At 52.4% G+C, this 19,545-nt stretch overlaps 9 protein-coding genes across 9 annotated transcripts; 6 read left to right on the top strand and 3 right to left on the bottom strand.

Moving 5' to 3' along the window:
- Nucleotides 1-165: 165 nt before the first annotated feature.
- BKA58DRAFT_325327 (mediator complex subunit 27-domain-containing protein) lies at nt 166-1,114 on the top strand (the record flags this gene model as incomplete). The annotated part of the gene is made up of 3 exons (XM_046168004.1): nt 166-261; nt 313-888; nt 947-1,114. 3 exons carry the CDS (start codon nt 166-168, stop codon nt 1,112-1,114), a joined length of 840 nt encoding a protein of 279 aa, XP_046020477.1.
- Nucleotides 1,115-1,139: 25 nt separating this feature from the next.
- Nucleotides 1,140-1,757, bottom strand: BKA58DRAFT_325530 (uncharacterized protein; the record flags this gene model as incomplete). Its single annotated transcript, XM_046168014.1, has 1 exon — nt 1,140-1,757. The coding sequence occupies one exon, from the start codon at nt 1,755-1,757 to the stop codon at nt 1,140-1,142; it is 618 nt and encodes a 205-aa protein (XP_046020476.1).
- A 447-nt stretch (nt 1,758-2,204) lies between these two features.
- Nucleotides 2,205-5,991, top strand: BKA58DRAFT_369606 (Nup93/Nic96-domain-containing protein). The gene is made up of 3 exons (XM_046168968.1): nt 2,205-2,954; nt 3,004-5,407; nt 5,458-5,991. Exons 1-3 carry the CDS (start codon nt 2,275-2,277, stop codon nt 5,782-5,784), a joined length of 3,411 nt encoding a protein of 1,136 aa, XP_046020475.1. The 5' UTR covers nt 2,205-2,274; the 3' UTR covers nt 5,785-5,991.
- Nucleotides 5,992-6,308: 317 nt separating this feature from the next.
- On the top strand, nt 6,309-9,261 carry BKA58DRAFT_347549 (phosphofructokinase-domain-containing protein). The gene is made up of 2 exons (XM_046168459.1): nt 6,309-8,290; nt 8,356-9,261. Exons 1-2 carry the CDS (start codon nt 6,698-6,700, stop codon nt 9,139-9,141), a joined length of 2,379 nt encoding a protein of 792 aa, XP_046020474.1. The 5' UTR covers nt 6,309-6,697; the 3' UTR covers nt 9,142-9,261.
- Nucleotides 9,262-9,620: 359 nt separating this feature from the next.
- BKA58DRAFT_393880 (uncharacterized protein) lies at nt 9,621-10,784 on the top strand. The gene is made up of 3 exons (XM_046171132.1): nt 9,621-9,701; nt 9,880-10,190; nt 10,270-10,784. Exons 1-3 carry the CDS (start codon nt 9,653-9,655, stop codon nt 10,687-10,689), a joined length of 780 nt encoding a protein of 259 aa, XP_046020473.1. The 5' UTR covers nt 9,621-9,652; the 3' UTR covers nt 10,690-10,784.
- A 1-nt stretch (nt 10,785) lies between these two features.
- On the bottom strand, nt 10,786-12,122 carry BKA58DRAFT_393876 (uncharacterized protein). The gene is made up of 2 exons (XM_046171131.1): nt 11,668-12,122; nt 10,786-11,609 (listed from the first exon to the last, which is right to left on the bottom strand). Exons 1-2 carry the CDS (start codon nt 11,694-11,696, stop codon nt 11,039-11,041), a joined length of 600 nt encoding a protein of 199 aa, XP_046020472.1. The 5' UTR covers nt 11,697-12,122; the 3' UTR covers nt 10,786-11,038.
- A 37-nt stretch (nt 12,123-12,159) lies between these two features.
- BKA58DRAFT_473336 (oxidoreductase-like protein) lies at nt 12,160-13,591 on the bottom strand. Its single transcript, XM_046175313.1, has 3 exons — nt 13,439-13,591; nt 13,129-13,390; nt 12,160-13,076 (listed from the first exon to the last, which is right to left on the bottom strand). Exons 1-3 carry the CDS (start codon nt 13,449-13,451, stop codon nt 12,275-12,277), a joined length of 1,077 nt encoding a protein of 358 aa, XP_046020471.1. The 5' UTR covers nt 13,452-13,591; the 3' UTR covers nt 12,160-12,274.
- Nucleotides 13,592-14,022: 431 nt separating this feature from the next.
- BKA58DRAFT_325050 (folic acid synthesis protein FOL1) lies at nt 14,023-15,437 on the top strand (the record flags this gene model as incomplete). The annotated part of the gene is made up of 3 exons (XM_046167991.1): nt 14,023-14,151; nt 14,201-14,409; nt 14,459-15,437. 3 exons carry the CDS (start codon nt 14,023-14,025, stop codon nt 15,435-15,437), a joined length of 1,317 nt encoding a protein of 438 aa, XP_046020470.1.
- Nucleotides 15,438-17,113: 1,676 nt separating this feature from the next.
- Nucleotides 17,114-18,702, top strand: BKA58DRAFT_393871 (uncharacterized protein). The gene is made up of 4 exons (XM_046171130.1): nt 17,114-17,178; nt 17,238-17,388; nt 17,447-18,191; nt 18,248-18,702. Exons 3-4 carry the CDS (start codon nt 17,490-17,492, stop codon nt 18,440-18,442), a joined length of 897 nt encoding a protein of 298 aa, XP_046020469.1. The 5' UTR covers nt 17,114-17,178; nt 17,238-17,388; nt 17,447-17,489; the 3' UTR covers nt 18,443-18,702.
- The last annotated feature ends 843 nt before the right edge of the window (nt 18,703-19,545 follow it).

Below are 19,545 nucleotides of genomic sequence, written 5' to 3'. Positions count from 1 at the left end.
CCTTCCGATCGTCAAGCGTCCTTGAACCATGGGTTGCTCTTCCCACTTCAATTGCAAGCCACCAACCATTCACATTTATCGCACCTTATTATTACACATTCTCCCGCCTTTGAACCGCCTTCGCATCATCGCTTTTACTTCTTGATTATACCTTGATATTATTCCATGGGTGCTTCTGACGTTGCAGCGCAGCCCGGCGCTGGCTGGGACGAAGCGCAATGTACAGCAGCACTCGCGCAACTGGAGCAGCTCCAGGCGCAGGTGAGAATATCATGCCGTCTTCTCTGAATACTTCATGCTAATGTCTGACAGATCAGCGACATGCGCCTAGCCATCCCCCGCATCATCGAGCCCTTCCACCGCCCTCGCAGTTCCGCGACGTATAAACTCTATGCCGACGGCGTACTCGGTTCTCAGAAGAACCTCGATGCGCTCAAGAGCCATTGGAAGTCACCGGACGTACAGAGCACGTTCGAACACGTCAAGCAGAGCCTCGGCGCAAATGCGGATCTGTCAGAGAGCGTCTCGATACCGTCTCATGGATGGGCGGAAAGAGCGCGCAAAGCGAAAGAATCGACGAAAAGTCAGAGAGGGGAGAATAAAGAGGATAGCAGTGCTATTCTTACGGACGAGGATATTGAGAGGATCGTGGTGGAGTTTAGGAAGGCGCATCCGAATCTCAAGGTTGAGACACAGGATGAGGATCGTAGCATCCATACACGATTCGTATCCGGTTCTCTCATGCTGAAATTCCGCGTTGGCATTGAGCGTGACTCGAACGGACGGCACAAGCTCAGCGCAGAGTGTTTGGGGACTACGGAGCCCTTTTTGGCTATCACAAGATGTATTGCGTCACGGTCGAACCCAGACGATTTGAAGTATCTGTTGGTATGTACATGGAATTTTGTGGCATGGGGATGTTCTGAATGGGTGCTAATTATTACAGGATATGATTGCTGCGTACAAGGCTGTGAAGGGAACATCGTGTGCTAAATGCGGGAAACTGCTTGACAGCTCGGCGTTGATGCCTACCGCGAGACGAAGTAAACAGGTCGCTGGAACGACTGATGCTCTCGAAAAAATATGGGAAGCTTTCCACGAAGGCTGCATCTGAACAGACTCCCCCAGGGGACGACGTCTTAGCGGAAGCGCCAACCCCTCCCGAACTCGTTGTCGATCAGACCATTGAACCCGAGCGGTAGATACTGGCAGTCGTGGTGCCATTCGCCGAAGTAGTCTCGCATCGCTTTGGGGTAACAGTTCCATTCGCGGTTGCCGTATGGCTCTGGTTGCCAAACAGCATTTGTCCACATATCCAGGCTTGGATCTGTGTACTCTCGAGTCCGGAAGTCATAGCTCTTGCCCTTGTCTCGTCCACCGAGCATATCGTCCCTGGTCCACGGGGAGTACTTCGAGCTATTGAAGCTGAAAGGCTGGTGTGGCCCATTCAAATGGTAGTGTCCGGCCCATTGAGATTTGCGAGGACGGTTCGATACGCATTCCGACTTACGTGCGCCAAACGCAACGTACATGTCCGGGCCCTCATTGTTGAATACGTCTTTCATGCGACCCCAGCGCGAGCCGTTCCTTCCGTCCTTCGGCCATATGAACGCCTTCGAAGCTTTGACATCATGCAGTTTCCGATCGTCTTGATACCATCCCCGCCAGCCTGGGTTCCGAATATATCGAGCTGGTTTGTAACTCAATTTCCCTGGGCTCTCTACAAAGTGGGGAAACCGAGGCTTAGGATTCGCCATGCTGTAGAGAACGCAGTGAAAAGGCTATTTTCTTGGAGGAAAGTATCGTACCTTTAGCGACGGACATCCGCCTTTGTAGAGATAATACTGTCAGTCGTTTGCAATCTGATTGCAAAGACGAGATCGTTATACATAGCATGGCAAAGGCTGAGCGTGTGTATAGTCGTTTGCGTGCCGCTACTATCTAGCATACAAAGTTTTATATCATTCGGGCATGCACCCGCTCTCATTTGGCTCCTCTTTGAACTGCTGGGCGTGACCTTGCGCCTGCTGTGCCAACTTTTCATCAAGCATGTAAACCCCACTTTCACCAAACTGAGGTAAAGCATCTACGTGGCGCAGATTGTATTTCAATCTAGTGATGCTTGAGAAGACAAGATGGTACTAGTCTTTTCACACAACGCGGTACCTGAAAGACAGGGATCGCGAGGGTCCGAGCTCTCAAGCTTGAACAACGCGATCTCGTTTCTCCAGGTTTGTTTTCGGAACCATCAACAACACCGCCCAATACACCACCATGTCGCTTTTCGGCAACCTCGGAGGCTCGCAGCCCGCCTCTACTGGCGCATCCGGTGGAGGACTGTTTGGAACATCAACCGGCGGATCAGGCGGTACAGGATCAAGCTTGTTTGGCAACCTGGGCGGAGGCACTTCGAATGCGCAATCTGGTACGACACAAGCACCAAGCTCTGGAGGCCTAGGAGGCGGACTTTTCAGTGGATTGGGCGGAGCAAAGCCAGCTACGACCACGACATCCTCGCTGTTCGCTGGCGCCGGATCGACTTCGCAGCCGCAAACACAAACGCAACCCAGCAGCCTTGGGTTGTTCAACAACACGGCGTCGCAATCGACAACCAACAACGCGCAACAAACGAGCGGTTTCGGTCAATCTTCTCTCTTCGGCGCTACCTCGAACCAACAGCAACCCCAACAGCAGCAGCAACAGCAACAGCAACAGCAGCAGCAACAGGGTACTTCACTGGCCCAGGCAAACGCTGGAACCGGTCGCTCAGCCCATTTCGATCATCTTCTTGAGCGAGGGCGAAAGCGCAATGCTGGTGAGAATGGCACGACGAACTTCGACGAGTTGCCGTCTTTGCAGTTGGGCCTTGGAGACATCGCACGCAAGGTGCGCAACCTGGGCGCTGGCGGTCCCTCAGCCGACCAAGTCCAGGACCGCTCCCAAGATCGTGCTGCGTAAGTTGAATATGATCGGGACATGTGCTCGTGTACTGACCGATTCCAGACACTACCTACTCTCCGCCTCAGGCGTGAAGATGGGTAGCACCCTCCGCGACCTTAACCAATTCTCCTCGCAGGCTGGACTCGCCGCACCCGGTCAGGCACAGAACCTCTTCGATAACGACGTTGACGGCTACATCTCCAACCTGCACTCGCAATCAACCCTTGCGCTTATCCAGGAAGGACTCGAGCAATCCAAGCGCGACTTCGACACGTTCCTCGAGGACAATGTTCAGATTGAATGGGACAAGCAGAGGCAAAGGATCTACGAACACTTTGGGCTTGGCCGACAGAGCGAAGACATGGCAGCATCTCAGAGCGGCGCATTCGGTAGCACAGCTCGCGGGGCTTTTGGGCGCGCAACAGGGCGTAAGGGTCGTTCCATGGGTCCCAACGGTGCATCTGTCAACGGACGATCGACCTTTGGAGCATCTGCTGCTGGGCCGCCTGTTCTCGGTGCTTCCCAGAGCGTTCTTGGTGGGCGTGATTCGTCCGACAAGTCAGTCATGGGCGGACAAGCTGCTCCTCAGGATCGATACGCTCGTGACAAGCAAGAGAAGTTTATGGAAGAGGTCAAGAAGCTCAACGAGTCCAGGCTGCGGGAGAGTACATTCTCGGTACTTCATGCGTTCTCCGATGTAGAGAAAGCTGCTGGTACAGAATACTCGGACCATTTCACGCGTGCCTACGGAACGCTTATCTCCATCACCGGCGAGAAGACCGAACTGGAGGCATCCAACCCTGGCTCGAACCAACCGAAGGAGCGAAGTTTCGCGAGAGACTACCTGGACGAACAACCAAACTCTGCTTCTAGCGTTCGCATGCGCAAGCGCATACTGGATGGGTCTCGAAGGTACTTGGAAAGCAGATTTCTGGACCAAGTGGAAGATGTTCTGCGGAGAAACCCTGCAGAGGCGCTCGTTGGTGGTGTTCCCTCTATGCTCAACAAGATCCGAGGCTTCGTGAGAGCAAAGGCTGCATTCAAAGAGCTTGGCGCAGATACTGAGCTATTCCAACGGATAGGCGAAGCTGGCGAAGAGTTCCCGTGGATCATCATATTCTTCCTTCTGAAGGGTGGTCTACTTACCGAGGCTGCTGAATATGTACGAGAGAAGAGGAACTTCTTCCAGAACACCGACCGAAACTTCCAGGCGGCGACATCCCAATACGCCACCGATCCAGACCGAAGACTGAACCCCGATACGCAACAGAAGGTCGCTCACACACATGCCCAGAGGACCCGCTTGAAGACGCCAGAGGACCCTTACCGAATGGCTTGCTACAAGATCGTCGGTCGATGTGATATGAGCAAGCGCAACCTGGAGCCAATTAGGGAGAACATGGACGACTGGGTATGGCTGCAGTTCAACCTGGCTCGCGAAGGCAACCGCGCTGAGGAGAACGCTGGCGAGATCTTTGGCTTGGAAGAACTGAGAACAGTCATTAAAGACATCGGCCAGCGCCACTTCATGAACGACGACGCTGAATCATCGGGCGGCTATGGAGTTTACTTCTATCTCGCTACGCTGGCTGGCCTGTTCGAGCCAGCTATCAACTACCTGTACACCCACAACTACGTCTCTGCGGTTCATTTTGCGGTCGCTCTAGACTACTACGGCCTCATCCGCGTGTCGGACTGGACAACTGCAGGTGGAGAGATCATGACCTTCACTACGCGACAACAACCGCAGCTCAACTTTGGACGCATCGTCGGCCACTACACAAGCGACTTCCGTGCTGCACGAGCTGATGCTGCGGCCGACTATCTGGTGCTGATTTGCATGAATGCGGATCTACCAGGTGAAGCAGGCCGACAACAGGCAGAGCTCTGCCATGAAGCTCTTCGCGAACTTGTCCTTGAGACACGCGAGTTCTCTACATTGTTGGGTGACGTCAAATCCAACGGTGAGACGACACCGGGTCTTATCCAGGAACGCGTGCCATTGCTCAAGCTAGACGGTGAGATGGGCTTGTTGAACACCATCACTAGCGAAGCCGCGAGGATGGCAGACGACAACGGACGCATCAACGATGCCATCCTACTCTGCCATCTTGCTGGCGAGTATGACAGTGTAGTAACGATCCTGAACCGCGCGCTAGCTGAGGCACTCTCTGTAGAACTCGGCCAAGAGCCACTTCGTCTAGAGCCGTTGAAGCCACGTTTGACGGCTGCGGAGTCACAGCAGCAGCAACAACAGCAACGAACCGATCTGACTTCGTCGAGCTTGAGCATGCTGGGAACAGACGATCCCGTCGAGCTCGCGCAGAAGGTTCTTGCGTTGTATGACGCGAACAGCCTATGGTGGAGGAAGGTCTCGCAGATGAACCGCGACACGGTTGGAATACTGTTCCAGCTCAACAACGCGAAGAAAATCATCGAAGCCGGCGACTACATGGCCGCTCTCGGCGTAAGTTCTGACTTCTTTGCTTCTCACGATCAGTCACTAATATCCCGCAGCAAATCGAAAACCTCCGCATTCTTCCCTTATCAGCCGGAGGCAACGTCAGCGACATTCGCGCCACCGCGAACAGCTTCAACTCATACCCACAAGAGATCTCACGCAACATTGGCAACGTTCTTCTCTGGTGCATTGGCTGCTGCTCGAGACATCGTGAGCGTCTTCTGTCCGGACAGTTCGAGGACAAGATGCGCAAGGTTCTCGCTGATCAATTGCTGCAAAAGGCAAAGGACCTTATGGTCTTTGCTGGATTGATCAAGTACAAGTTACCTCCGAGGGTGTTCGAGACCCTGGCAAGGGAGGGTCAGGAGGTTGGTGCTTTCTAGAGTTGGGGTGGTAACGATAGGTGTCAACAGGTTGGAGTCTCTGGATTTGGCAAGGCTGTAATAGCATATGCGTGGAAGCGCTTGGGTTCGTGAGGAAAAGGTGATTGAGCATCTGCGCAGCGACTGGACGTGTTTGGTTCGACATAGAGTGATACCAGTAAATCATTGTAATCTCTACCCACTTGTACCGCACCAGTGATCACGATTCCAGGACGCCTTTGCCGGAAGAGGCCGCGTGGGGTGACGGCCAAGGCCAAGGCCAATATGTACAGTGACAGTAAGGTGACCGTAATGCGGGCATTGTCTCGCCATTTCGACTGTTGTCGGCATGCATCTTCTGCAGATTAAGGCAACTGCATAGTCGTCCGATGCCAGGAACGTGCCGGTGGCCGGTGTTGATGTTCGCCAGACGATCCTTCGAGGCTCGGGCTGATCGGCGGAGTGGTGTGACCCCACTTGACGGACCGGGGAGCTGTTTTCTTTTGGAGCTCCCACGTCATATGCGCGCGACGCCGCGACCCATGCTCCGACTCCCATCACCTTATCGCCAGTTTGAGTAATACCAACAACTGTTGTCTATGATACATAAACACCGCGTAGAAGCTCGCTAATCACCAACTAATCGTGTTACCTTTGCAACTTACAACCACCCAGCACTCGGCAAAGCTACCCCTCCAACCACCGTTGAGACCTGAATCTTCCCAACACGTAGGGACCCGCTTCTTCTCGGCGTCTTAACTTTTTCAACTAGACAGGTGAATCCACATTGACCTCATACTGACCCACGGCCAAATATCTCTTCGGACCTTCGCATCCAGCTGCGATTACCTCCAGCCTCCACTTACCACCTCAACTTCAACCTGCACCCCTCACCCCGCCTAATACCCCAATCAACAATACCCAGACTCACAACATGGCGCCCACCGAGATCCCGCCGCCCCTCGATGGCAAGAAGAGGCGCATTGGAGTCATGACAAGCGGAGGTGACGCGCCCGGTATGAACGGAGCAGTACGCGCTGTGGTGCGCATGGCGATTCACAACAACTGCGAGGCCTTTGCTATATACGAGGGCTACGATGGTCTGGTCAAGGGCGGAGACATGATCAAGGAGATGCACTGGGAAGATGTCAGAGGCTTCCTGTCAGAGGGTGGTACTCTCATTGGCACAGCACGATGCATGGAGTTCATGCAGCGTGAAGGCCGCCGGACGGCCGCGAAGAATATGATCATCAAGGGTATCGATGCGCTAATCATCTGCGGTGGTGACGGTTCCCTCACAGGTGCTGACAAGTTCCGCGCGGAGTGGCCGGAGCTGCTGAAGGAGCTGGTGCAAGAGAAGCAGCTCACACAGGAGCAGGTTGAGCCCTTCAAGCACCTGAACATTGTCGGTCTAGTCGGCTCCATCGACAACGATCTTTCCATGACCGACGCTACCATCGGCTGCTACACCTCGCTCGCACGTATCTGCGAAGCCATCGACTCGGTCGACACCACCGCCGTCAGCCACCAGCGTGCTTTCGTTATCGAAGTTATGGGCCGACACTGCGGTTGGCTCGCACTCAGCGCCGGTGTCGCAACAGGCGCAGACTTTGTCTTTACACCCGAGAACCCACCAAGCGATGGCTGGCAAGAACAGATGTGCAAACAGATCAAGAAGCAGAGACAGATGGGCAAGCGGAAGACCATTGTCGTTGTCGCCGAGGGTGCCATCGATCGCAACCTGAACAAGATCACTTCAGAACAGGTCAAGGACATTCTGTCGAAGGAGGCGAAGCTCGACACACGAGTGACAACTCTCGGACACGTTCAACGTGGAGGTACGCCTTGCGCCTACGACCGTATGCTTGCGACACTTCAGGGTGTTGAGGCTGTCAAGGCAGTTTTGGAGGCTACCCCCGACACCCCCAGCCCAGTCATCTGTATGCAAGAGAACAAGATTGTCCGACGACCACTCCTCGAGGCTGTTGCACAAACCAAGGAGGTCGCTGTAGCCATCGAGAACAAGAACTTCCATAGGGCCATGCAACTCCGTGACACCGAGTTCGAGCAACAATATCAGGCCTACCAGATCACCACCGCACAAGATCAGCCCGACCTACTTTTACCAGAGAACAAGCGCATGCGCGTCGGTATTATTCATGTCGGAGCCCCAGCTGGAGGTATGAACGCAGCGACCCGTGCTGCGGTTGCACACTGCATCGCCCGCGGCCACACACCAGTCGCGCTTCACAATGGTTTCCCTGGTATAATCCGCCATCACTCCGATGAGCCAGTAGGTGCAGTGCGAGACATCAAGTGGATTGATGCCGAGACCTGGGCCTCCAAGGGTGGTTCTGAGATTGGAACAAACCGCGGGCTCCCTAGTGAGGATCTCGAGACTGTTGCATTCGTCTTCAAGAAGTTCAACATTCAGTCTCTGTTCGTTGTTGGTGGTTTCGAAGCTTTCACAGCTGTTTCGGAGCTGAGGAAAGCACGAGAGTACTACAAGTCTTTCAAGATTCCTATGGTGAGTGCATATCCTGATAAAGTAGTTTCAACCACTCGATAAGCAGCATGCTAACTAGACTTTAGGTCATCATCCCTGCCACCATCTCGAACAACGTCCCCGGAACAGAGTACTCTATCGGTTCCGATACTTGCCTGAACGCGCTCATCCAATACTCAGATGCTTGCCGTCAATCGGCATCAGCGTCTCGGCGCCGTGTCTTCGTCATTGAGACTCAAGGTGGAGAGTCAGGCTACATCGCAACCGTCGCCGGTCTCAGCATCGGAGCATTGGCCGTATATACACCCGAAGACGGCATCAACCTCAAGATGCTCGACCGCGACATCGACCACCTCCGCGAGGTCTTCAAGAAGGACAAGGGTATCAGCAGGTCTGGTAAGGTAATCTTAGTCAACGAGAAGGCATCCAAGACCTACTCCGTGCAAATCATCGCCCAAATGATCGCGGAAGCCGGCCAAGGCAAATTCGAATCCCGCCACGGAGTACCCGGCCACTTCCAACAAGGCACCATCCCCTCCCCCATGGATCGCGTCCGAGCCGTCAGGTTCGCCATCAAGGCCATGCAACATCTCGAAAACTACGCCGGCATGGATCCCGACGAGATCGAAGACGACTCCATGTCCATCAGCGTCATCGGTATCAAGGGCAGCAAGCTTCTCTTTTCTCCCATGGAGCAAGTGGAGAAGAGGGAGACGGAGTGGCACCGCCGCCGCCCCAAGCATGAGTTCTGGATGGCGCTCAAGGAGACGGTCGATACGTTGAGTGGCAGACCTCAGGCGCCTGTTAACCCGGCGGATATCGATACGTTGGCTGGACGGCCTAGAGCTACGAGCAAGGCTTACGGCTATTAGGAGGTGTGGGCGTGGGATTTGGAGAATGCGAGGAAGAGTTTATGATTATGAAGTATGGTTTGTGTAGATAGATGGATATGGCCTTTCCTATGATAACGAAATGACTTTGAAATGATACATGATTAATACTCATCACCTGCACCATGGGGCGGTTCGCTGAAAGAGTGATAGGCAGCCCACGGGTGAAGATTTGACGGAGTATATGTACCCCTGGTGCAATAGTTACTACCCCGGGTGAGAAGATAGTCCTCCAGGCTTCGCGCTCGAGTTTAAAGTCCTTTCGCGAGGGACTTTGGATGTGTACGTTGGTGGGTTGGTAGAATACCAGCGCCTATTCTAGTGAAAATCGCAGATTTTGATCCTGCGAATGTCACGATAACGAAGTACTGACACGACCTCGGGAGGAATATTTGGCAAGAGGCTGACTAATATGACGTACCCCTCCAACACGAGCATAACTTTTCCGATCCGTCCCGACCTATCAACTTTATCCACCCAAACAACAGTCAAGATGAGCGAATCCAAGGAAATGGTCATTGTACTTACAGGAGCTTCTCGAGGTATGTGTCTATTCACTGAATTCTCTATCACCTAGCTTTCTGTTCTGGTCAAACATGCATTACACTTTCGTAGTCTGCAAACTTCCAAGACGTGTAACAAAAGCCGCATAAGAAATGCATCGTCGAAATCAACAAGGACTTTGGTATTCACAGTCTCCTTACTAACCCACCCTCGTAGGCATCGGCCAAGCCATTGCCCACCACCTCCTCTCCCGCAACCACAAAGTCGTCCTTGTCTCGCGGACGGAGTCTGCTCTCGAGTCGCTACGCTCGCAGTATGGCAACGAGAAAGTAGCTGTACTTGCCGGTGACATGGCGGATGCGTCTCTACCGCAGAAAGCAGTCGACCTGGCGAATAAGCGGTGGGAACGCATTGATTCGCTGATTGTGAATCACGGCACGTTGGATCCGGTGAAGAAGGTCGCCGATAGCAGTGCCGAGGAGTGGAGAAAGGGCTTCGACGTTAATGTGTTTAGTGCAGTGGGCATGGTAAGTTGGGTCTTTTGTTTGCTTCTCGTCTCATTTGTTGTGCTGTTCCCTTTCAATCCGTATCCTTACCTACCTCTAGGTCCAAGCCGCTCTCCCCTCCCTCCGCAAAACCTCTGGCACTATCCTCCTAACCTCCTCCGGCGCCGCGACGTCCGCCTACCAAGGCTGGGGCTGCTACGGTGCTGGGAAAGCCGTGTTGAACCACCTTGCCCTCACTCTCTCCGTTGAAGAACCTTCCATTACAACGATCTCCATACGTCCCGGTGTTGTAGACACAGAGATGCAGCGTGAGATCCGCGAAGTGCACCATGAGCGTATGAGCGAGAAAGACAGGGCCAAGTTCAGTGGATTTAAGAAAGATGGTGATTTGTTGAAGCCGGAGCAGCCGGGTTATGTTATGGCGAGGTTGGCTGTGGCGAAGGGGGAGGATGTCAAGGGGTTTAACGGCCAGTTTTTGAGCTGGAATGATGAGAGTTTGGGGGCTTTTCAACAGGATTAGTTGGTCACTTATCATCGACTAAATAGTCGTCGCAATTAGTGCGCTTCAATCATCTACAACTAAACCCATCCGAATCCGACTCATATGGATACGACACATCTTCCTCTTCGTCCTCATTACGGTGCTTCCTTTTCCACTCTGGGAACTCGCTCTCCCCGTGCAGAAACTCAATAGCCTTTTTCTCCCAATCTGGATACGGAGTCCACGCCCTAATGATCTCATCAAGCGAATACACGCACCCAATCATCGAATCCTTCGTCCTTGTGCAAGCCCAAGATACACTGACTTCCGCTCCTTCCACTCGAAAGGCATGATATAAAGGGACTAGAATGCGGAATAGTAGGTGCCATTACTTGAGTCGGATTTCTGTTTGTATGATTGTGATACGCAGTTTGAAGTCTTTCTTCCGGAGGATACCCTTGGTGAGCTGGGTGAACGTTGTGCTTAACATGGCTTCGTTGATTTCTGCCGGTGTATCCCGTTTAAATTGGTCTTGCGTAAGATGCAAATCCATTGCTCGTAGATGCTCTGTTGACAGTACACTGAGGTTGAATACATCATCGTGAAGCAGCGTATGCAAGCGCTCGGAATACCCGACTAAGAAAGCATCCTTGCGGTGTGGGGAAGCGCGGTAATAGCGCTCCAGAGCTTCTTGGGCCCTGTCCGGGTCAACGTATGCAGGGTCTATGACGATGGGTTTGGTACTACGGCCCACCCTGGGATGAAGATGAGGTTTTGTCCAGAGGTAGATACCACTCGATGCGAGAGACATGTGGCCCGATGTTAGCCCGAGATAGTCCTCGTCCCAGATGCAGTCGTATATCAAATCACGCAGTTCCCGTAGTAGTCGGGCTTGTATTAGAGTGGCAAGGTAGAGGCATGCTACCCGCGCATAGCTCTGAGTGACTTGATTGAATGCACTGTACCCTGTCAATTGGTACATTGATAAGCACCAGACATGTTGTTAAGATCGCGTACCCTCCTCTGAGTAAGCCGCGAGCACACATCGCTTTCCTTTCATCCCATTCTCCCTTTTTATTGTAATGTGACCAGACTAAGTTCCTGTCAAAGTGTCAGGCTCCAATCTTACATCACATGAACAGAGAGGCAGCCGACTGTGCAGCCGTGCTTGTAAGTATCCCTCTGGCTTTGTTCCTCTCGTTTTCCTCCTGTTCAATCGTGTTGATCCTTATTTGCATGAACGCAGAGAGATAGACTGCTATCATCTGATGTCGCATGGCATGCTCCGATATCCGCTTTTCTGCGGCGGCGAGTTCTAAATTCAAGCCAGCCTCGCGCCTTTGCAGAAAACCTTGTCGTTGTGCCGTCATGCCGTTGGTTACGTGTTGTGGTAATAACGGAACCTTGCAAGAGATGCTCTTCGGACCGCGGCATCGGGGCATATGCGGTGGCATCCGCCGCATCAGGTCAGCACTAGCTCGTTGGCTAGCTCCAAGGTTATACCGAGGCGCATTATCTTGCAGTTAATCAACTTGAACCATGTACTTTACAGATAGCGGATACTCATGGACCTTGAATGAGAACAGAGAAAGATGCATCAAAATTAACTACGTAAAATGGTTCCTCATAGCTTCGACTTGGACACAATCATAGAGTTGCCAATGTTCAACCACTTGACAGCATCTGTGACGAGCTCATCAACAATCTCCCTGGCGTTCTTCCTCTCGTTAACAACAGCAGCTACCTTGCCCATGAGGAACGGCCGCGCGTTGTCCATGGTCTCGTCGTCGAGGTCGTCACCCATCTTCTCGAGATCATGCTCGACAGGCAATATGCCCTTGGCAGTGAGCTCCTTGATCTCTTGTTGCCTGTTCTCTTCCCAGTTCTGGACGTATGGGTTGGTGCGGATACGGAGTGGGCGTCCAGTGAAGATGATGGTGCGGATGTTGTCGTCCCAGCCAGCTGTGCGGACGGCTTCTTGGTGGGCCTTGGGCGCACCGGCTTCCTCGGAAAGGACGAAACGTGTTCCAACCCAGACACCGGTGGCACCAAATGTGAGCATCGCAGCGAGCGACTGGCCGTTGTAGATACCACCCGCAGCTACGATTTGTACCTGCTCGCCGGTCAAGGGCGACTTGTGGCCCTCGACCATCTTAACCGCCGCGGGGATGAAAATAGATGTGGGAACGTCTCCAGTGTGTCCTCCGCCCTCGCCTCCTTGTGCGCAGATGATGTCGACGCCGATGTCGAGGCACTTCTTGATGTGCTTGGGGTGACCGATCATGTTCATGTAGAGGATTCCGTGCTTGTGTAGCTTCTCGACGACGGCCTTGGGTGGGACACCGACGGCGGAGACGAATAGTTTAGCGCCGGAGTCGATGATGATGTCGACGAGCTCGTTCAGCTTGCCCTTGGTGTAGTCGTAGCTATATGCCGTTAGTCTCGTGCCTTGCATGTGATGCATCGCCCCGTACGTACTTGGTCTTGCGAGCGCTGCCTCCAACCTGAGGAAGGAGCAGGTCGATACCGAATGGCGCATTCTTGTCATTCAGGTATCCCTTCAACTCGGCGATCTGCTCGCGAAGCATGTCGGGTGTGTATCCGACACCACCGATGACACCGAGACCTCCAGCGTTGGTGACGGCGGCGGCGAGCTTAGGTCCAGCAGCCACGTTCATGCCCGCAAGCATGACGGGGTGCTGGATCTTCAGCAGGTCGGTAAGCTTGGTGCGGATTTGCTCTGAGGTGTGTCAGCTGAGGAACATGTGAATGAGGCGTGGATGCGTACGTGGAGAAGCCATGATGACGGTATGGAGGTTTGCGGTTGAGAAAGGGAAGATGCGAAGGATTTCAACAGCAAGAGAGGAAGGCGAGTGGATCGAGGATTCGGGCGAATTCTTAAGGTTTGAGGAGTCGGGCCCTTTCTTATGGTTGAGGAGTCCTGGTCGACTCTCTGTAAGCCGTGAGCCGAGGCACGACGCACGTCTCACGCGGAGAGCGCTAACCGCTTATCATCTAGTGCCATCCGGGGAAGGCTATCGGCATCGCGCGCCTGCCTCTGTCTGTCCCACTGCGTCACATGCTAACATGTTCACTAATGCATCCAAATGTTTAGTTACGCTCAGGGCCGCCCCCTTGCGGTGTCCACGCCGTGTAGCGCTCACAGTCAATACCATCAACAGCAAGGACTCTAATCGATCGAATTTTCACTCGTCACCCGCTCGACGCCAGGAATGTGGTACACCCTCCGACTCTCACGTTCCGCGCGAGCCCCCATCGCAAAATGTGCAGAAACATTTTGCTGGTAAAGTCTATCCTAAGAAGAACCTTGCCGTCGTTGCTTTGGGAAGCAACATGGGCGATAGAGTGGCCATGATTGAACGTGCATGCAGAGAGATGGAGTCAAGTGGAAAGATTAAAATCGTACGAACCAGTAGTTTATGGGAGAGCAAAGCTATGTACGTACTCGATCAGGACAACTTCGTCAATGGTGCTTGTCAGGTACGCCATATAATTTTGCTTCTTCCAAACATCAAATTTACGCAAGCAGATAGAGACTGTACTGTCACCAATCGAACTTTTAGACGCGCTTCAGAAAGTGGAGAATGGCATGGGCCGCGTCAAAGTCATCGACAAAGGACCCAGAAATATTGATTTGGACATTTTACTTCATGGATACGAGAAGTATTCCAGCGAAAGACTTACGATCCCGCATGCGTTGATGTTCGAGAGGGAGTTTGTTCTACGCCCTCTTGTTGAGTAAGATAATCATTTATTTGCCTAGTGAAACGGTGCTGATCCTCTCTAGACTTTTGCGCAATGAGCATAAAAATTACCCATTCGTTGGTCAAATCAAACGTCATTTCAAAAGACTCCCCAAATCAGAAGTGCCGCTGGTGCCGTTGACGCCACTTGGACCAGATCTATCCCCAATATCGTCTTCTCGAATAGCGAACAACACGAGGATCATGTCTATCCTGAATGTCACACCAGACTCATTCTCCGATGGCGGCCAAAATTACAATATCGATGAAGCAACCCTAGCGGACACCATCCGCGAACACATCTCGGCCGGAGCCACAATCATCGACGTAGGCGGCCAGTCAACACGACCCGGCGCGGTCCAGGTCTCCGCCGAAGAAGAGCTAGCACGTGTCCTCCCAGCTGTAAAGCTGATCCGCTCAATGACAGAGGCAAATCACATCGCAATCAGCGTCGACACATACCGTGGAAGCGTCGCCGAAGCCGCCATCAACGCCGGCGCAAACATGATCAACGACGTCAGTGCAGGTGCCATGGACGATACGATGCTTTCCACCATGGGCAAACTTGGCTGCACAGTATGTCTCATGCACATGCGCGGCACGCCCGAAACCATGACCGATCCTGAAATGACATCCTACCCCGACGGCATCGTAGAGACCGTAGGCCGCGAACTCCTCGAGCGTGTCGTTTCAGCAGAAAGGGCAGGTGTGAGGCGTTGGCGCATTGTTCTCGATCCTGGTATTGGCTTTGCGAAAACAAAGGAACACAATCTTGAGCTGCTTCGCCGACAGGATGAGTTGATGAGGTATCCGGGTTTGGAAGGCATTCCTTGGCTTGTCGGGACGAGTCGGAAGAAGTTCATTGGGGATATTACGGAAGTTAAGGAGGCAAAGGATAGGATCTGGGGGACTGCTGTTGCTGTAGAGGCGGCTATCAGGGGTGGTGCGCAGATTCTGAGAGTACATGATGTTAAGGAGATGGCGCAGGTAGCGAAGATGGCTGATGCGCTGTGGCGCACGTGAACATGACACGACGTGACAGAGCTCCGGCTGGCTCCGAGTCCTTCAGTATTGTGGTTGTCAGCTCGCTTCCACAACGCCAGGACCAAACAAAGAACGCGTGGAAGGAAAACCTGTAACCTCGAAAAAACGTCACACTTCTCTTTACCCTCAACAGCGACCATGGCAAATCTACGTGAGCTACACCAAGAACTTGACGCGTACAGGACCGAGTATTCAAGTAAGTGATTGCCATACTGTATCACTGCTCTTCCCAACTAATTCGCATAGGTTCAAACGGCGTCAGAACTCGTGAACACATTCACACCAGGTGCTGTCAAAGACTCAAGAGAAGCTGACGGTGGACTCAAGCGAACCATGGATGGAAAGTAGCTACTCTTGGAGTGACGATGGTTGGGACGAGTGGAAAGCGTGAGTTCCTATGATCTTGAGAAGACGCAGCTCAACGGTGAGCAATGGGTTACAGACATAGTCTAAACAAAGAACTCGAAGCGTCTCACGAATCACATTCGAAAGCCTGGAACAAGTTATACTACGCCAGAATGCACGACCGTCTACCGCGCGAGATCCGAGACATTACCAATGTCGAAATCTGGGATGAAGACTATTTGAAAGGCGGAGAGAGCTTTGAGGTAGCCATGAAGGCTAAGGGCGACAGCACACTTAGCCACACACAGCTACCTCAGCGGACCTTACACATCTCACACGTCGTCCGACCAGAGTACGCAGGAATCGAGGCTGCAAAGGAGAACGTCCAGATGTGGTACGAGATCACTGCAGCTGAAACCTACTACTCCAGCTAGCGCGTACTCGGCACACAACCTAGGAGAAAATCTCAGGATGGTCATTTGCGAAGACAATTTCCAGGTAGGCTTAGATGCTGCCACTATTCTGCGATTCCTGAAATTTGGGAGTGCCCGGTACCAGTCGCGTACTTGGCCCTGAAGAATTCGCTTTCCAGGATGCTACGTTGCATCAAGTCGCGTTCGGTCTCCTTCTTCGCATCAAGAGAAAGGCCGGCTTCAAGCTCAATTTCTTGATATAACACGGTTGCATCCGTCTCAATATGTGGCCGGAAATTCTTGGCCTTCTGCGACTTATCGTTGAGGCCTTTGAACATGAAGGAGCCCATGTCAGTGTTAGGTCTCTCTATGATCCTAACGGTACGGATTGCACTGATGAGAGCCCCGGTGTCTACACTGACATCGAACACCTGGTGAGGAACTATGATATAACGACTTGGAAGCAAAATATGAAGCAGGGTTTGATCGATTATTTTGAGAAGGTAAGACGTTTATAACTCATTTGGGAGGGTAACATCTGACGAGTCAATTGGTTAGATGATGAGCAAATTAAATCTTATCACCGCTACTATCGTGGCGAAAAGACAGACCAGGCTTTGATCCTAATGTCGCTGCCTGGAAAAGTTTTGTCGAGTCCTCTCGTGTTCGATGAAAAGGGGTTACTTCGTTTGGGAGGAAGGATGCGTGGCTGTCATTGTGCCGATACTATGTCAGTCTAAGCATTTTGAACCACGTGTAAATGTCATAAGCTTCGCACAGGAAGCGTTCAATAATCGTGAGGCCACCCATGAAGTACGCGTAAGTGGGGCAAACCGCGAATCTAGCGCGACTTCGCCTTCGACCGAGACTGCAATCTTGTCTTCTTTCCTGGTAGTCATCACCATGAGAAGTTTACACGACTTGGAACAAGGTGTACGCGACACGTGTATTCGAACGTTGATGTTTGTACCTCCATCCTCATACACTGCTGCCTAGACTTTGTAGAAACTGACCTGCTTAGCCTGGCACGCGCGAAGGTTGCGGTAGAGAAGAGGTAATGCTTAGACAACGATACTGAGTAGCCAAACAACCTAACATAGTACGCGAAGTGAGCGTGCGGCAGCAAAACATGAGTGGCTATCAACAGCGGAGAAAACGACGAAAGTACAGGCGTAAGTCGCCGCCAATTCTCCATGATTTTTTCAGTCGCTGAAGTTGCATCATATGTAGCAAGCTCGAAACATCCTGTAAGCAGTACTCAAAAGCCTGGAACATGCTATGCTCTGCAATGATGCAAGAGCTACTGCCTGTCGAGATTCGCGAGATGATATATGCACAGATCTGGGATGTGGAATACCTCAACACGACAAGACAGCAAAGCCTGCAGTCCAGCTCTCCAGGCCACTCCGATCCGAGGTGCCAATCACATGTCGTTCTGCCCGACTTCATGGGCAAAGAGACAGCACTGGAGATGGTGCAGGCATGGTACGAAGCAGCAGCTAGACTCATGCCAGACACCTTCACGATCTCTGATACCCAAGAGTCGATTCAACAAGCCGTATGTGAAGATCGTTTCCAGGTCGGCCTAGACCCAGCAACAGTTCTTCGGACTCTTACCATTGATTTCGACGAGACCACATCCAGGATCAGTAGTCCGTATTGCAAGTGGCTAGACGCAGACACGCGCCGGAAGTCTTTCGATCTTCTTCACCGGATCAAGAAAAAGAGTGGTTTTCGACTCAACTTCCGTATATGCACTCCCAAGTTCCGATTGAACTGCTGGCCCGACTTCTTCGATCTCATGCAGCCCATAGTCAAGACCTTTGACGACGAAGGAGCTATCGTCGACGTTCACGCTATACATTGTGGCCATGCCCGGTATCCCGCACCGTATGTCTGTGTGGACTTGAACAGCATCGTTAGAGGCTATGATCCAGCGACGTGGAAGAAGAGCGTAAGCGAATATCTTGACTCGGTAATACTGGACCCCTCGTTGTCTTCATGCAAGGGCGGCGTTGACAACCAGAGCAGATATGTTTCTGTCGGATTAGACATCAAGATAGACATTATCGCGGGGAGGATGAGCCGGGTTACGATCCAGACGATGGGGAGGAGGACTATTGGGACAGGGGCTTGCACGAGGATACAGGTTTACGACCTTCTGATTTTGATAGAGGGTTGTCAAGACACAATTGTGGTTGCGATGGCAGCGGGAGGCGATGGTAATTGGGGTTCTGCTCGTGTGTCGTACGCGATGTCGATTGGAGCCGTCACATATCCGGGGGCTGCGGGGAAATGCTAGACAAGAAGGCGGTGACGAAAACTTCAACGTCTATGGATGGATGCGAAGCCTTCTTCAGTAGTTACAGCTCGCTGCATTCCCAGGGTTGTTGCTGAGACAAGGATTCGGAATGTTCCGAGGTTGCCGCTGTGCCGAAGTCGACGAACATACAGTCATCCCAAGTCTTAACTTCTTAACCTCCATACGTCCCACAATTCCCACACTCCCCACACTGTGAGCGCGCCGCCACATATAGGCACGATATGAATACAAACCTTAAATCAGCGCTTGACTGTCTGCGCGAGTATAGACGCACTATTCGGCCCCACTTCGCTCTTATGCTAACTAGTTGGTAGCATCAAGCGGAAGGACCTCGCTGCTCAGAAAGAGTGCGTGAATCCCAGAACTTCTCCAATCCTTAGAAGTTGTACTAAACGACTGTCAGGCTCAACTCAGTCGAAGAGGAAATTGCGGCTACCAGAAAAAAGCTCGATGCGTTAGAGGAACAACACAAAGAGATGACGAAAGTGAAGATCGATGCGCTTCTCCAGTAAGTGCATAGCACTCGGAAACTTGAGATCAATTCCAGTCTAAACTATCCCTACCTACCAGGACTCTTCCGCAAGCGCTCCGGCGCTACACTGCAGCCTGGAGTCTTCCATTCTTCGAAGTGTTACAACAACACCTACCCCGCGAGCTTCGAGACATGGTCTACGCGCACATCTGGGACCGTAAGACTTTGGACGATACAAACAGTAGTATGATAGCCATCATGTCATCTGGTTGCCGTAATTCGCCGCAAGACTGCGAGAACAACATGATGACGTGCGACGAATCGGATGCGATTGACAGCTGCCACCATAGCCTGGTACCATATTTTATAAAGCCAGCTTTTGTTGGGCAACAATCTGCACTTGAAATGGTCGAAGCTTGGTATAGTCGTTTAACTCGCGGCAATGCCACCATTGCGATGGGGGTACCGTTGACTCAGATTGTGTCTATTCTTCATCAAGACAGATTTTATGTTGGCCTAAAGCCTGCAGCAACT

Source organism: Alternaria rosae (assembly GCF_020736505.1).
Source record: "Alternaria rosae strain MPI-PUGE-AT-0040 chromosome Unknown BKA58scaffold_12, whole genome shotgun sequence".
Taxonomy (NCBI): Eukaryota; Fungi; Ascomycota; class Dothideomycetes; order Pleosporales; family Pleosporaceae; genus Alternaria; species Alternaria rosae.
This window is presented reverse-complemented; position numbering and strand designations above follow the sequence as displayed.

What these genes read in the sequence shown, in the direction of transcription:
- BKA58DRAFT_369606 (XM_046168968.1), top strand. Translation starts at nt 2,275, where the DNA reads ATGTCGCTTTTCGGCAACCTCGGAGGCTCGCAGCCCGCCTCTACTGGC. An exon ending in CGCTCCCAAGATCGTGCTGC is followed by an intron (nt 2,955 to 3,003) that starts GTAAGTTGAATA and finishes GACCGATTCCAG; the next exon opens with ACACTACCTACTCTCCGCCT. An exon ending in ACTACATGGCCGCTCTCGGC is followed by an intron (nt 5,408 to 5,457) that starts GTAAGTTCTGAC and finishes AATATCCCGCAG; the next exon opens with CAAATCGAAAACCTCCGCAT.
- BKA58DRAFT_347549 (XM_046168459.1), top strand. Translation starts at nt 6,698, where the DNA reads ATGGCGCCCACCGAGATCCCGCCGCCCCTCGATGGCAAGAAGAGGCGC. An exon ending in AGTCTTTCAAGATTCCTATG is followed by an intron (nt 8,291 to 8,355) that starts GTGAGTGCATAT and finishes ACTAGACTTTAG; the next exon opens with GTCATCATCCCTGCCACCAT.
- BKA58DRAFT_393880 (XM_046171132.1), top strand. Translation starts at nt 9,653, where the DNA reads ATGAGCGAATCCAAGGAAATGGTCATTGTACTTACAGGAGCTTCTCGA. An exon ending in ACTTACAGGAGCTTCTCGAG is followed by an intron (nt 9,702 to 9,879) that starts GTATGTGTCTAT and finishes CCACCCTCGTAG; the next exon opens with GCATCGGCCAAGCCATTGCC. An exon ending in TGTTTAGTGCAGTGGGCATG is followed by an intron (nt 10,191 to 10,269) that starts GTAAGTTGGGTC and finishes ACCTACCTCTAG; the next exon opens with GTCCAAGCCGCTCTCCCCTC.
- BKA58DRAFT_393876 (XM_046171131.1), bottom strand. Translation starts at nt 11,696, where the DNA reads ATGTGTGCTCGCGGCTTACTCAGAGGAGG. An exon ending in CGCGGCTTACTCAGAGGAGG is followed by an intron (nt 11,610 to 11,667) that starts GTACGCGATCTT and finishes GACAGGGTACAG; the next exon opens with TGCATTCAATCAAGTCACTC.
- BKA58DRAFT_473336 (XM_046175313.1), bottom strand. An exon ending in GGCAGCGCTCGCAAGACCAA is followed by an intron (nt 13,077 to 13,128) that starts GTACGTACGGGG and finishes AACGGCATATAG; the next exon opens with CTACGACTACACCAAGGGCA.
- BKA58DRAFT_393871 (XM_046171130.1), top strand. Translation starts at nt 17,490, where the DNA reads ATGCTATGCTCTGCAATGATGCAAGAGCTACTGCCTGTCGAGATTCGC. An exon ending in TAAGCGAATATCTTGACTCG is followed by an intron (nt 18,192 to 18,247) that starts GTAATACTGGAC and finishes CAACCAGAGCAG; the next exon opens with ATATGTTTCTGTCGGATTAG.